The following is a 16,570-nucleotide window of genomic DNA, read 5'->3' on the forward strand; positions in this document are numbered from 1 at the left end:
TGACTAATGCATAACGCCTATTCTTCTGAGACACATCCAGAGAAGTGTAACACGCACAGATTCTTGATTTATGTACGGTTAGGTATGCCTTTTACTCTTGATGTCTAGCTTCCCTTAACCTTTTCCACTCCACTCCTCTTTTTCATAGACCCATTTTTTGCTTTTTTTAGGGGGGGGACGGGTGGTCTTTAGGGGGAGATAGCAGGTCAACAGTATTTGTCACATAGAAGTGGTGTACATCATCTGAAAGCTCTTCTAGTCATAAATCATAAATTAAGAAATAAATATTGAATTAATTCAAATACATTTTTAAAGTTCATAAGTTTATAAGTAAAGTCATTGTTGTTGCAGCAATTTTTGGGTTGATACCATTTGTTACACAGATTTGGTGTTAAATTTAACAATTTTTTACCATTCGAGAATTGATAAAAATGATCAAAAATCCCTCCAAAATACCACATTAAGACACCAAGACCTTGAAAAAACCATGCTGTGATTTGGTATCAAAAACTTTTGACATTTGGAGATTTCTGCAAGAATTGCATTCTGTATTTGGATGGTGAGCATTTCTGTTCTCGAAACTGCTCAGAAACCCCCTTATTGTCAATATACCTAGGGAAGCCATCCATCCTCTGAATGCCCTAGGTCACTAGTTTGTGGCTGTAAAGTTTCATGAGGCTGTGATTATCCTAGAGGTCACCACAGGTCATTTTATACATTGAGGTCAAATTATAAAAAATGGTCTCACTATATGAAATGGCTACTATGAGGACTAACATCATCACACATGAATACAGTTGGGCTCATTGGATCCACAAGAGTCTCAGCTTTACGGTGATACCCAATTTATGTAATTCAAAGACTGTTTAGGGACCCTAGTATGCAGAAATATTCAGATACATCATTTATAGAATAGGCAAAAATAACACATTTGTACTGCATTCAAAAAAACTGTATGTTTTTTTGCCCAAAACTGCATGTGATTATCATAAAGTGGGCAAGTCTGCAAAGGGCAGACTCGTGGGTACCCATAGAACCCATTTATTTTCATTCACATACAGTTTCTTGAGGTCAGAGGTCAAGGGACCCCTTTGAAAATTGCCTTGCCAGATTTTCCTCTTTGGAGCTTTATTTAACGATCTTCCCGACATGCTAGCATGACATGGTTGGTTCCAATGGTTGTGCAGCTGTTGCAGTACAGAGAAGAAAAGAGTACAAGTATAGAGAGTTAAATATAAAATATCAATAAAGGTGCAAATTGTTACATGATGATTTTGTCGAAGCGCAGTAGGAAGGGATCTCTTAATGTCCAGTATGAACAGGAGGAATGATCAGAGCAAGCAAGACCAGTGTCAATGTTCATATGAGCTGTTTTAAAACAGACTGGGAAAATTAGAGACAATCACAACAGGTAAAACAATAAAAACATCTACGAAAGGCATGAATGACATTAAATCTGCATTGTTTTGTCCCTCTAGTGGTGAAAGTGGTTCTGGGAAAACGGAGGCCTGTAAGCACATAGTGAGACACCTGACAGCCCGCTCCAGCCCCAAAGGCTTTGCACTGGAGCCCAGAATGAAACATGTAAGTCTGGACCTGATACTCTTCTGTTTTACACTTCAAGCGGTCATCGGGTGTCCTGGAGGCTTATATGGCTAAGGAACTTGTGATGTAATCGCAGCGTCCTGAGTCATGAGTCTTGAATCCTTTGTTGCTCTCACGCCCTTGTGTCTTTTACATTAGATTTTGCAAAAACGCGAGAAAAATAATCTTATAGTACACATCTGTGCTGTTTTTCATTTCATATTCCATGCTCTGCACAATCAGCCCTCCTTGAGGAACTCATCATATTCGTGTGTTCTTCAAAGCGAGGCACTGACTGAATCTTACATCCTTTCTCCCTGTGCTTATTGTTCCTTGCCACAACGTCATCTCTGTGATTCAAAAATCAGATAGCACACCGTGTAGCGAGGCAATGGTCATAGCCGTGTAAATGTAACCTGCTGTTCTTTTGGTTGTCATACTGGGGGGAGAGAACAGATGTATGGATTAGTACACCAGAGTATGGGGCTTTGCTGGTAGTCTTTTCTTCTCTGCTTGAAAGCTGTTCATTTGTCAAAGACAGCATTTGAGCATTCAGACCCTGTGTTTGATTGCATCGCCAAGATTTCCATTAAGATGACTCTGTTTCTTTAGGACAGAACCATTTGCAGCAGAGAAAATTGTTTGGACTTTATTCTTAGGGGACAGTCCATTTTCTTTATACTTTATAGCCTAATGAGGGAGTATTGATAAAAAAACAATTTACAATAGGATGTCAAATACCCATATCCTCTCCATGGAACATTTTCCAATGAATCAGGAGAGGCTGTAATCATATAAGAAACATACATGTGCTTTTTTTTTTTTTTTTTAAAGCGTTTAAGCAAGGTCAGAATTTACTATCCTCCCTGGTATTGATGAAAAAGAAAAGAAAGCACTTTCTTTACTGCCTCTTGTTGCATGCCCTGTGGTTCAGATTGTGACATGTTCGTGGTGTTTAACACATGATCCAGTGCTCTGCTCTCAAACAGTCAGTTGGGTAACAAAGCCGTGTGTAGCCTGGGATTGCATGCGCTGTGTTCTGATGAAGTCATCGTTATGTAGTCGATATCTGGGTCAGCTCACTCTCTGATCATCCTGGGACACAGAAAATACTGAGTTCCCACATAACGTGTTGCATATTGACATCTAGTGGTAGGAAGTAGAACGGGAGCAGAACTCCTTTTTGATTCAGGTTTACAAATCTATGTTAGAGAGTGCAAGTTGTTTTCATTATACTGGAATAGAAAAAGACATACAGTACATGCTCTGCAGTATTTGTCGAGGATATTCCAACTGGCTGGTAACATTTCCTTTGGTTTGACAAAATGTGCAGGTTAACTGTATTCTGGAGGCCTTCGGTCATGCAAAGACTGTGAGGAACAACAACTCAAGCCGCTTTATCAAGCTGTTGACCATCCAATACTGTGACAAGAGGAGGACGCTGCTCAGAGGTAACCTACATTTCTGTTTATTTGTTAGTGAGCTTTACTTTCACTGTCATAAAATATTGTCTGTATTTCCTTGATAAAAGCTGATCAAGTGTCAAAACATTGCATTTATTTCTTCAAATTGTCTATATTGTGGTTAGGGCTGCACAATTTTGAATTTTTTTTTATTATTTTGACTGATATTGCAATTGCGATATGATTTGGGATATTAGAGCGTATGATCATTTTTACATCATTCTTCTCATTTTCATTGAAAAACTTGATTTTTGCGGGGATCTGTATCAAACAGAGTTGTTTTTATAAGTCTGTATGATATTATGTGTAGGCCAGGACATCTCTGCAGCACCACAATATTTCATTTAAAACGGTATTTTGACACACATTTCACCTTTAGCCATTATCGCGATTTCCTCCTCATCCCGCGCTTTGAAAATTGCAGTAGGCCATATTGTGATTTTGATGAAAATTTTGATTAATTGTGCAGCCCTATACCAGACATAAAATGTTTCCTTAGATGTTTAAATTGCACATAATTTTGTTGTTTATTATTTAAATAAATCTGATATTTATTACCTAAATAAATGATTATTATGATGATAGTACGGAGATCTTAGACATACAAGATTCACAATATACTGTAGGCACAGTACTAGTGTATGATGATGTAGTTTGAGATCAGGTACACAATAGTGAACCACCAGCAGGTGGCAGTAAAAGCCCATGAGTCTACTGTGCACCATCTTTACAACCCTATTCACCTTATTTCACCCCAGCTAATTTGATGAGGGAGCACTGGCCATTGAACAATGTCCACAGATTGAATGTTCAGCACCACTGCTGTCATCAGCACTGTTAAAATGCAATTTACAAACACGTTATTGAAGTAAAAAAACACATCTGATGTTTAAGCCCGCGTGTATACCCACATGCTGGAGAAGTCTCGTCTGGTCCACCTGCCTCCTCACCAGCACAGCTTCAACATCTTCTATCTGATGGCTGAAGGCCTGTCGCCCGAGGACATGAGCGCACTTTACCTCAACAACGTCCTGGCTCACAGGTACGTGGCTGTCAGCTGCTGTATGTATGGTGATAGTTCATAAAATCACTGGTGAAAGTAGTATGGGTGCTGCTTAGTGATCTCACCCACAAGAGCTCTTCAGGTAAATGATTCTTTAAATGTTTGGATAATTTTAGAGGCCTTAACTTGCTCACATGTACATGCTGCAAAAATATCTGATTCTGTAATAACAGATTTTGTGCTTGTGTTGCACATCTCTACTCATGCATGCTCTTACTTGTAGAGCGACAGTGTGATTGTGAGTTACTCTAACTGTTCCGTTATCCACTGTATGCAACCAGTGTGATAACCATTGACCTGAATTGCTCTGTTTTGAGAGAATTACAATAGCCCCTCTGGCATCACACCAACCCATTGTGTCTCCATGAGTCCTTGCTGGGTGTGCGTGATCCAGTCCTGCAGATTTGAAACCATGTTTGGTCTTTCTCCTCCCTCCCAAACATAGCTCTCTGCATAGTGTGACTGGGACTCTATGTAACTCTGCACAGAAATACCTCATAAATCTTTTGCCTCTAGGTCTCTGTCATCCAAAGATATGCAAATAAATTCCTGCTGAGCACATGGGTAGATGTTTGGAACCAATGCACATGTACACTTAACATACACCTTGTCCTCTATGACTATTTTTTTTTTTTTGTCATTGAAATATTGGTCCACATTGTCCCGTCTTTCTGTCCTTCCTCCAGGTATCTTAGCGGAGGACTTCCAGGAGAGAACCCTCCAGTAGCTACAGCTTCTACCCAGAGCAGGGAACGCCTCGCAGCAGTCAAACAAGCCCTGCGAGCCCTGGGCTTTAACAAGCAGGTATCGATTGGCACTGCATGCATATGGCTTCTGTTGAGTCTGTTTATTCAAAGGTTATTGACAGCAGGGATCAGTCAAAGTGTTGATGTCGCAGACCCTGAAGTAGCCACGTATTATGAGGTCATTGATGAGATTTAACCCCAGGTTTTTACGTCTTAAAAAGTACTTAAAGGGATTATTTGTAACTTTAAGAAATGCTTCTTAACAGCGACACCTGTGGCCGTGAAATCAACGATTGCTTGCGCTTGCTCGCTCTCAATATACCTGAACGAGCATCACTCAAAACAGTGAGGCGACACACGTCAGCTAAAACCACAATATCACTCTATATTTCAGCTGCTTGGCAGTAATGTTAGCTGACCAGACGAAGGTCTCTCCATGAACATGATTTAGATCTGATCTCAGTGTTGGCTTTTACTGCCTCAGCGCAGGCTGATGCAGCGGGGCTCTGCAGCGTGTCTCCCTGCTCTCTCCGCCCGCAGCCGGAGAGAGCAGGGAGACACCGGCACCCGGTCGGTAACGAGACGATAACGTTACTAGCTAAGGAGCTCCGTCACTTCACAAGACACGGGAAACCTCTGTTGGTCTGGAGGAGCTGCAGCATTTTTTTTCTGCACAAACGTATACTGAATATTCACTAGATATTCTCAGAGCTAAACTAACTCTTCTGCAGTGTGGAGTGAGCGTGCGTTCACGTCTAGAGGTGGAGCGAGCTGAGAACGCACGCGCTCTCTGAGCGAAGGCAGGCAGGCAGAGTTGGAGAGGCAGCGGCCACACGCGAACGCGCATATGTGAGCGCGAATGTGTGGCGACCCGCTACATTTATACGCTTAAAAAGTTACAAATAGTCCCTTTAAGTGAGTCTGAGTTCAGGAGCTGGATCCTCCAAAGGATGTGTCTTTAAAGGGGAACACCACCTAAATTAAGAATTCCAATATGTTATTTCCATGGCCTAGTAAAGTTCAGTCAATATTTGTGAACACAAGCTACTCAGAAACCAGAGAATTAAGTCTCAAACTTGTGATATCACAGTGTGGAGCTGCTCCATAGACAATGAATGGGAGACTTTTTTTTTTGTGGACCAAACAGAATGTTTGGGGGTTTTTTTAATACCTAAATGAGCTTTATTCTATTGTAGTGCTCCAGGTGTGAAACAGAAAATGTTCCCATATACTGGGTGCTCTCAGTGTCAACTATAACATCTCTCCCAATTCATTGTCTATGGAGCAGTTCCACACTTTATACCCTATGACAACACAAACTTGAGTTTTAGCACTCTTTGGGAGTGGATTAGGGAGAGAGTTGTTTATGTTTACTTATATTTTTTGGACTGTCTTAGACCATAGTAATAACATGTATGAATTTTGAAAATGGGCGTAGTTCCCCTTTAACCTCGCAGACAGAAAAAACAAATGGCTCGTTCTGTGAGCTTTTCTTCAATTTGTAAAATCAAAATATTTCAAAATGCGTGACCAGAGTTTGGTCCCCGTAATACCTGGTAAATAATGACATGGTTGTAAGTAATTTCCAAGTTGAAGAGGATTGCCCATGATCCATTAAGCAATTGACCGCTGCATAATAGGTTTTGGGATACTGAGGGATGCAAAGGACACAACATTGCGTCCTTCAAGTTCAGGCATCTTCGGCATCTGACCGGGCATCATCGGCCTGTTACAACATATTCGGCCTAGATGTTTGGATCTTTTATGACCCTGAATTGGGACTCATCATGTGTTTCGATTATCTATCTAAAGACCATATGAAATGCAGAAGACAAGGACATTGATTTATGCATGCTGCGTGCATGTAGTGTGCCACAGTGTGTGGTACACTCCGTCCTGTGCACCACCAGCCGTGTTCCCAGCCCATTATCAGCTTCTATTCTTAGATTCCCAGTCAGCATCTGTCAGCAGTGAGTGACCACCATCTCACCTTTTAATCCAGTAGCAGTCAATACACGCAGGCAAGGCCTAAGGGACAAGGAATAGGGCGATAGATAGTCTTATATCAGAGGGCACTAGTGTCCACTGGATAAGAGAGAGAGTCTGAGGGACAGAAGAAGAAGGAGTGGGGGAGTAGGAGTGATAGACCACCCATTGGTCTCTGTTTAAGTCTAATCAGGGGAAGACTCCCAGTCCAGGCCCAAAAGGTCAATCGTCATTAACGCTCCCTATCGCTCCTTTTCTCTCCCTTGCGCCCTCGCTCCCTTTCTTCTCCTTTTCTAAGCAGGGGGGAGTCTGTCTGTGTATAGAGTGTCAGACAGAGACTAATGCTTGTGTTTATCTCCCAGATATCAGCTTCAATATCCTGCCTTGAGAGAGTGCACACGCACACATATTCTTACACACACACAGATACACACCCACACACACCCTCAAACTCGAACATCCCCCTCTCAGAGATTCAGAGCAGTGGGTAATGGGGTATTCCATTAAGTGTCCTCTACTCAAGGGCAGAGAATGGAAGAAGGGAGAGTGGGACGGAGGAAAGGAAGTGTGTGAATGAAGGGAGGAGGGTTGAGGCGTCATTAAGAAAAATGTTGGATTTTCAATTTGAGCATTTATTTATTTTTCATGGGATTTGTTGACATTAAGATAAATATAGAATATCGCCAGCCCCAAGGTTGGATTTAGGATCATGAAAATGTTCCTTTTCATTTCATGTTGTGCAAGTTGGTATTGAGCATTGAATAAAAAAGGAAAATCCATGTTTTTGATTGCACCAAGATTTTACTAATTTCCAACTAATAGTAGTTAATCTCTCTCTCTCTCTCTCTCTCTCTCTCTCTCTCTCTCTCTCTCTCTCTCGCTCTGTTTCTCTGTTTCTCTGCTAGGAGGTTGACTCAGTGTTTATGCTGCTATCTGCTGTGCTCCATATTGGGGACCTACGTTTTACGGCATTGACAGAGGCCGATACAGCCTTCCCTTCTGACCTGCAGCTGCTGGAGAGAGGTCAGTGCCCCCCCGTCACATGACCAGGGTCACATTTCCACCACTGTGTGGCGGTGGGATGGGGGCAGGAAAGAGGGGGTGCATCACAGCCCACTCATCTTGTTTACCTCGTCGTCATCGCTCCTCCTTTTTCTCTCTCCCATGGAGTTCTGCTTGGCAGCTTGCCAGCTCTAGCTAAAGGCCAGACAGTCACCTGTTTGGTAAGCCGCATTTTCTGCCAAAAGCGTAACCACGGTGAGGAAAGATCCCTCTTAAACAGACACTTTCCCGCTACTGGTGTCGGTGTTTTTCGCTCTTTCTGAATCTCCCTCATTATGCAACCGCTACATTTGCTCCTGTGACCCCTGACCTCAAAGAGATGGTAAACAGATGACATCAGCGCCTGAATGGGAAAGAGCCAGTCGTTGTCAGGGAGATGTGATGTCATGGCTAGTGAAGTCAGTAGAAGGATTCTGGGTCGCTGTCACCTGTTCCGGCTGCTTGTTTATGGGTACTGCTCAGAAATCCACTGATGACTAATTGCTGCCTGCTCCGCTGATCGATTAAGTGGGAATGATCTGAAGCAGAGCTCAGCTTGTTGTGCTGGCAGTGCGGTGTCATCGTCAGAGAAGGGAAGAGCAGATTTATTTTTGGGATGTTATCAGCGCTACCTTTCTGACAACCTCACATACAATGATTAATGCTGTTATTTTGAAGTTTATCATCCTGTCATCACATTTTTCTTTCTCTCTCTTCCTGTTCCTCTGTACAGTTGCTGGATTGTTGCAGGTGTGCTCCAATGACTTAAGCACCGCCCTGACCTCCGACGTCCAGTACTTCAAAGGTATCCACTCACCAGCCTTCATGAACATATTCACTCCGTCACGATGATTATGAATGGATTAATCCTTACGGCAAAAACATGTAGAAGACATGTAGAGGAAAAACCTCAACACGGTTGAAGTTACAAGTACATCTTTAAATAGGGTGCATTTACTTTACATTTACTTACAAGCAGCATGTCTTCATAAGAGTAAGATCAGTCTAACATCTCTAATGTGGACCTATAGTGGTTTGGAATTAGGGGCTCCAAATTAAGGCCCAGACACACCAACTCGACATCAAAGAACTAGCGGCAACGAAGGTCGCCAGTTGTGTCGCCTCACGTTGCCTTTGTCTTGTCCAAAAAGCTGCACTCGGAACACACCGCAAAGACTACAGCCAATGGCCAACTACCACGTATGTTCTGTGACTGTGTGAGATGAAATAACTCTCCCTACCAGCAGTTAGCGGTAATCTGTATTTGTCATTCAAAAAGGGAAACCGTAAGACTGAGGACGGCTGAATTTGCAAGCCGTTGTTATGATACGTACACGAAATAAAGCAGCGTTTGCCGACCATTTTCACACCTCTCTCACTCACCACTTAGCTTCATGCCAGATGGCCTTGTCGCTGTGAAAATATCCGTGTATTGGAGTGATCAGATGAGATGAAGATGAAAAATGGGAAGAGCCTTCTGTGTTTTTCCTCTTGACTCTAGGGAAAAAAGTTACATTGGAAAAAAAATATTTTATGTGAGATGAAATAGCTCCAAACGGTCAACAGGGACTTTTTGAGGCTGATACAGACACCAATATTTAAGAGTTTAAAAAAAATCTGTTGACAATATATTGGCTTATATTTGTGTTTTAACATAAACACATAAAATAAACATGTTACAGAGCGAGACATTTTACAGGTGCTCTCTGCTGGACAAATGATGGAGTGGCAACACTACATTTATTTCTAAACTACCTCCAAAAATATATAGGGCTACGTATTGGCAAGAATCTGGCAATACGATACGTATCATGATACAGGGGTAACGATTCAATATATTGCAATATATCGCAATTTGTTTCAAATCTAATTTAGGAAATAGTATAAAGACACACCGCCCTGTGTATAAAATCTGTGTAAAAATGTCACTATGTGAAATGTCTACCATCGGGACTAACATCATCACATATTAATACAGTTGGTGTCATTGGATCCACAAGAGTCTCAACTCTCCAGTGACACCCAATTTATATAATTTTGACTGTTTAGGGAACCCGGTATGCAGAAATATTCAAACACTTTATTTTTAGAGCTGGCGAAAATAACGCATTTGTACTGCATTCATTTTGCATAAGTTTGGAGCGTTATTTAGCCTCCTTCGCGACAAGCTAGTATGACATGGTTGGTACCAATGGATTCCTTAGGTTATCTAGTTTCATATGATGCCAGCCTGCTACAACTACGGATTTTTCAGAGGTGAATTAAAAATCGAAATCAGTATCGCAAAACATAATATCGCAATACTCATGTGTATCAATATTTTCTTACACCACTAAAAATATAATTGGATAGGATCTGTACTACAAGTTGTCAGCCAACATATATGCAGATGCTGAGATAAGCGGAAATCAGCCGATGATATTGGCCATGCAAATGTATCAGTCCTGCTTTAGCAAGACTTATTCACAGGAGGACTTTGTTTTACCGCAGTCATCTGTGTCTTCTTGCAGCACAAAACAACTTTTGTAGGCATTGGGACATAAAATCCTTACAAATACTGTACGATCACTGTGCTATCAACCGAATTGTCAAGAAATTGCGTTGCCATGTCCCTTTTGTGTCAGGTGACGTGATCACTCGGCGTCACACCGTGGAGATATCCGAGCAGTACAGAGACCAACTCGCGAAGGCCATCTATGGACGCCTCTTCAGCTATCTGGTCAACAGCACCAACGACTACCTACAGGGACAGGACGACAGCACTGGGTATAGCTGTGTGTCTGTGTGTGTGTGTGTGTGTGTGCGTCTGTTTATGCACGTTTGTGCCAAGGTTTTTTTTTTTGTTAACCGCCAAAAGAATTTCTTTGGCAGCCCAGGCCGTTGATAACACAAACAACACCAACACTGATATTGTGACGTGACACATAGTTTAGAGTGGAGGTTTGTAATAGTTAACATTGCATGACATGCACGAATAGGCATGTACGCCGTTATGACAAATACTCAACAACAAGGTAGAGATGGAGGACAACGCCCAAGGTTTAATGTGAAGGTCTCACACTCAACAACTTAAATACACACACACACACTCTTAGGTATAGGCTAATGGGATCCTTGGCATTATTGATGTTGTGAAGTCTTATCACATTGTCAGATAACCGGTGCTCCATCTCCTGGAATGTGTTTTTTGCTTTGCCTTGTTTACACACCAACCACAGAACATAATCAATTTGTACTCACTACTGGACACACCCCCGTCAGACGTGTTATTGCACACACACACACACAAACATGATAATTCCTGTTAGAGTGGGGCAAGCAAGCAAACAAGTTCTCAGGTTGATCCTGGAGTAAAAGTGGTCTAATATGATAAATATGCTCTCTATCTGTTCATCTCTTCCAGTGATCCTGCCTTGGAAATTGGGATCTTGGACATCTTTGGGTTTGAAGAATTTCAGAGGAATGGATTTGAGCAGGTGGGACGATAATTACGTTTATTAGATTCAGTCAACCCCGAAGAAACGCATCAATGTTGTTCCTCTTCCCTTCAAGCCAACAGATTACTTCTCCCTAATCAAGCCAAATGCATTTATGACATTCCCCGAATACCATATTTGGCTTAGAAGAACGTCCCTCCCCAGCTGTGGAAATCTCTCTGAATAGTGCGTGGTGCTGTAGTTTCAAACAGACCTTAATCAAATTTTGAAAATATTTGGGACTGTTATCTACTTTAGCTCGGATATTTCAGTCTGTAATTGTAATGAATGAGATGAGGTCTGTGGCTGACTGTGGCGTGATTTTCAGCTGTCCTCAAATGAACTGAGGGCTGACACAATGACTGCTCTGTGTGTGAGATGTCAGAGTAATGGGCTGCTTCAAACCAGTGTGTTTGTGTGTGTGTGTGTGTGTGTGTGTGTGTGTGCGTGCGTGCGTGCGTGCGTGCGTGCGTGCGTGCGTGAATCTTATTTTTACAAATATAATTTGGTTTTTAAGGGTCACGATACGAATCAATATTGATTCTTTATTCAAAACTAAATCCCATTCCAATGAAGTTGCTTTCATTATTCACAATATTGAATAAAACTACCAGCAACAACAGAAATTACCTAAATTATTTCAAAGTGAAAGTCTTTGTCAGTGTTGTGGTCAAACAGTAAGCTACAGTAACTGACAGTTATGTTTAATGTATAATAATAATATTCAGTCTGGCTAAAAACATGAGTAAATTCATCCAGAGCTGCAACGATTAATTGATTAGTTGTCAACTATTAAAGTAATCACCAACTATTTTGAATATCGATTCATCATTTTTTAAGAATAAAGTCTAAATTCTTAAGTTTCTTAAATGTGAATATTTTCTCCTCTATGACAGTAAACTTAATATCTTTGAGTTATGGACAAAACAAGACATTTGAGGATGTCATCTTTGGCTTTGGGAAACTCTGATCGACATTTTTCACCTTTTTCTGACAATTTATTGTTTATTTATAATCGACAATTAAAATAATCGTTAGTTGCAGCCCTAAGTTCATCTTGTATTAGAGCTCAGAGCACAACAGTGGGATCCTGAAAGTAGCAAACCAATAGCTCCTTCTACTTGGAGAGGTTGTTAAATACGGGCTGGCTGACTTAGTTTCTCTTTCTCCATAGCATCATACAACAGCTACTTGTGATGCACTTTTCACCAAATAATGTATTCAGCGAGGAGAAGCGAGACCATTTTTAACGTACAGGAAACCATTTTTGAAATGTGGGAACTTTAAGAAGAGGAACCTTGATTGACCTCAGATAGATCAGTGTGTCTGCGATGCTTAGTTGTTTTCATTATGTCAGTGTGTGTGATTGCATTGCATTGTGTACAGAGTACAACATGTGCAGCTCACCTGTTGTAGGCTATAAATCTGTCATGTGCTCATCAAGCAGTCACTGTTAATAGACTACCCCCACTGTAAGACCAGCAGGGACCAGAGACAGACAAGTCTGTATATCACTGTGTGTGTGTGTGTGTGTGTGTGTGTGTGTGTGTGTGTGTGTGTGTGTGTGTGCGTGTGCGTGTGCGTGTGTGTCTTAGTGTGTAATTCATAGTGCTCAAGAGGCTAAGTGCTTATTCCTGCTACTCAGAGCTTACCTTCTCTCCCTGTGGAACTCCCAATCTCCTCCCAGCCTTTATTAAGGCCAGTGTGTGTTTGTCTTTGCTTGCTTGCGTGCGCGACTTTGGTTTTTGTGTGAGTGTGGCACTAAGATGTCAGTGGCCTTAGTCCCCCCCCTGGATGTTCTCTAATCCAAGTGGAAGCGAGGGATTGCGTGACCCTTCCTCTTCGGGTCAGGGAGAGTGCAAGTGGCAGAAGGGGAGAGACGGGAGGAGGCTGACAAAACGAGAGGGAAAAAAGAGACACTATCTCTGGCAGGCGGTGGCATCGCCCGCCTCGTTCCCTCAGACATCTTCTCCATTGTTGCTGCTGAGATGCCTATTAATACACACATTACCCACCACACACAGAAGAGAGAAGAGGAGGAGGAGCAAGGTCTGGATAAACAAACCTCGTGATCTCTTACAGTAGATGTGGCACATCAGTGACAAACAAGCACCTCACACTCTGACATGTTTGTACACACATGCAGACTTGTACACAGGCAGGCTCCACATGCGCAGCGTGATCAGGGTCATTAAGGCTTGTTAATTAGAGCTGTGTTTGTCAGGGGTGTGTTGTACCTGCTCAGCACTTTGCTAATGAGCTAACTCAATCAACCACCTGCTGGGACTAAGCCTTTAATGTACTAGACTAGCTTGAAGACAAAGAATAGACAAACAACGACGACAGAAAAACAGAACCATGTCTGCCTGCACCGTAGCACAACTCACCTCTAGATCAGCACGTCTCAATCACTGAGCTGTGAGACAAAATGTGGGTCATGGCGTTGTTCTGATTCAATCGCATGACAGTGCCCAAAGAGAAAAACTAAAACATGTTTGTTTATTTTCACACCAGCAAATGAACATTCAGTCTTTCAGCGGCTGGATAAGCAACATAACCCTGATACTAAGGGTTGCAGGGTTTTTTTTGAGCACAGAATACAACATCAATATTTCCATTTTCACTTTATTTGTGAGCCAGTCATTATCACCTAACCTACAAGATTCATGATCCATGTGATAAAAACGTCTGTATTCATGTCAGATGCCATGACGTTACACTACAAAGGATAGATCTTGGGTTGAAAAGAGGGACACCTCTCTGAAGTACAAGAATGACAAATTCATTCCTAGACTACAACACTGTTGAGACTTTTTTTGTGTTCCGCTTTGTGACACATTTGGGTTCAGGAGAAGTTTAAACAGGCCTGCTGCTGCAGTCTGCTGTCCTGTGTTGTTCCGCTTCATATTCTGTGTGCCTTCTCATTACATCAATGTGACAAGTCACACTCGAGTCTCCCCTCCAGAGCTCCACACGCCACACAAACCCATCTGATTGGTTGACTGCTGGGTTAGGAAGAGTTCATGTGTCTCAGCAGGAACACTTTATCCACATTATAGTGGGATTGAATAAAGGCCGTACATAGGGACATCTATCACTATGTATGCCATGCATGTGGTGTCCCTGTAAACAGCTCATGATTTCAGGGTCCAGTGTGTTTATATGAGTAGTCAGTCCATTTATGCCCCATTGACTTCCCCCGTTGGTGCCACAGCAGGTTGCGTTTGAGATTATATTTGTGCATTTTGTTTGCTTGAAAAACAAACACACAGCATTGTGTCTCTAAGGAGGAATTTCATGCCATGTGCACACTGACGTGTGTGTCCACAGGTTGATGTGTGTGTTGTGTGCATTCCAGCTGTGCGTGAACATGACCAACGAGCGGCTGAGGCAGTACGTCTCTGAGGTGCTATTCCAGCAGGAACAGGCTGAGTGTCTGCAGGAGGGCATCGTAATGGAGAGTCCCCGCTCCCCCGGCAACCAGCCAGCCGTGCTGGACTTCTTTCTTCAGGTACTGTATGTTGCTGGTTTAGACCAGTCCAGTCCAGTTTGTCCAATGATGTCATTCAACACTGCAAGCCCACCCAGTGCTTTGACAAAAGCTGTTCTTTTTTTGTTCTATTTTTCAAAGTTGGAAAGGGTTTCAGCACATTAATTACAGTTCCTCTTTTTTTTTTTACTAGTTGAAGTGTCATTTGAAAGTGAGACATCCAACAAAAATGTAACATATATATAAAGACTGGTTGTGTAAAAAATAAAACTCAAACTGGAATATGACTGGTAGGACTGGTGGTAGCCCAGTGGTTAAGATTGCAACATGTCCCTTGTTCAACCTTTATTGCATGAGTCCCTTTCAGCCCATGTTTCCTGTCTGTCTACAATCTCTATCAATAATGACCGAAATGCCAAAAAATATCAGTTAGATATAATAAAGTTATTTGATATCAGTGGGACAAATATATCAATAAAAGTGTCATAATAAAAATAATGTATTACTGTTATTATCAAGAGCGCTTTGTAACCATGAATGACATAAATAACGTGAGCATCTGTCTGTCCTTCCTCCAGAAGCCTCAGGGACTGCTGTGCGTGTTAGATGAGGAGAGCCAGAGCCTGCGGCCAGCAGAGCAGACCCTGTACAAGAGGCTGTCAACCCAGCTGGACTCCAATCCGACTCAGGGTCTCTCTCTCACAACCAAGGATGGCAACGGAAACCCCCCGCCCAAAGACCAGGGCCCAGCCTTCACTGTCAGCCACTACGCCGGACAGGTCTGTCTGTATTACAGAAAAATGTATATATGTATTTAGAGGTGGTAGGGCTGGGCAGTATAACATGAAATCTATCACGACTAATTGTCATTGCAGCAGATCTCTAAAAGGCTAAAAAGTAGAGGAGATAGATGGACAACCCACCATATTACAGTACAGACTACTGAAAATCATGAACTGTAATCACAACTTAATGTAACAATAATTCAGTTTAGGACAGTTGCCTTGACAAATCAGTAGTCGCTGTACAGAAGGAATTACCAAAGCTAAGTCCCTGTGCTCCACTGATGACAAAACAAACAGCAGTCGGCCGCAGCGAGCCGAAACAAAAAAGTAGAAAACGGCGAAGGTTCCGCGTGGATACGACCTACACCCTCACATTTTAATCCAATGTGGTTAACACTACACATACAGTAAAGTATGGAAACACTTTGGGTTTCACACCAAGGAAAAGCAGAGCTAGACATCATGGCTAAAGCTGCCTGCTAACTCTGTCATGGACAGGAAACGTTATCGTATTGCAGTAACGTGCGGTCAAGCCAGCCGTCACTCGCATCTCCATGGTCAAATTAGCCGACGCTGCAACTTTAGCGCACCCATATACTGACATTTATGTTAAATGCATTCAAATGGCCCGATAGAGCTGACCATGGATGTATAAAGAAAACAGAGCTGACGGGAGAGCTAGTGACGGACTTTGCGAAGTTAGAGGAAGTATACACGTGTTAACAAAGGGAACTGTAAATGCAAAATACATATATGGAAATAAGATTGATTGGATTATATTCACCAGAACTATAAAACATTACATGTCCCTTATAAATTAAAAAGAAAATACCACTGATTTGTGAGGGAAATGTCTTCATTCTTTAATATTTGGGTTGCTGGAAAAAATTGAATAAATAATGCCTGACAATGACTGATACATTTGACTTCAGGACA

At 42.0% G+C, this 16,570-nt stretch overlaps 1 protein-coding gene across 5 annotated transcripts in view; it reads left to right on the plus strand.

Moving 5' to 3' along the window:
• myo16 (myosin XVI) overlaps nt 1–16,570 on the plus strand; it is a 118,038-nt gene that overhangs the window by 62,736 nt on the left and 38,732 nt on the right. For all 5 annotated transcript variants that reach the window (XR_005209494.1, XM_037789276.1, XM_037789275.1 and 2 more), the window contains 10 exons: nt 1,479–1,584; nt 2,918–3,035; nt 3,942–4,089; nt 4,797–4,914; nt 7,748–7,865; nt 8,617–8,688; nt 10,508–10,649; nt 11,287–11,359; nt 14,718–14,870; nt 15,428–15,628. Coding sequence is in view for 4 of the 5 variants with exons in the window: in XM_037789276.1 (XP_037645204.1) it covers nt 1,479–1,584; nt 2,918–3,035; nt 3,942–4,089; nt 4,797–4,914; nt 7,748–7,865; nt 8,617–8,688; nt 10,508–10,649; nt 11,287–11,359; nt 14,718–14,870; nt 15,428–15,628 (1,249 nt within the window). In the remaining variant the exon portion in view is untranslated. The remainder of the gene's footprint in view (nt 1–1,478; nt 1,585–2,917; nt 3,036–3,941; nt 4,090–4,796; nt 4,915–7,747; nt 7,866–8,616; nt 8,689–10,507; nt 10,650–11,286; nt 11,360–14,717; nt 14,871–15,427; nt 15,629–16,570) is intronic.

Source organism: Sebastes umbrosus, chromosome 13 (genome assembly GCF_015220745.1).
Source record: "Sebastes umbrosus isolate fSebUmb1 chromosome 13, fSebUmb1.pri, whole genome shotgun sequence".
Taxonomy (NCBI): Eukaryota; Metazoa; Chordata; class Actinopteri; order Perciformes; family Sebastidae; genus Sebastes; species Sebastes umbrosus.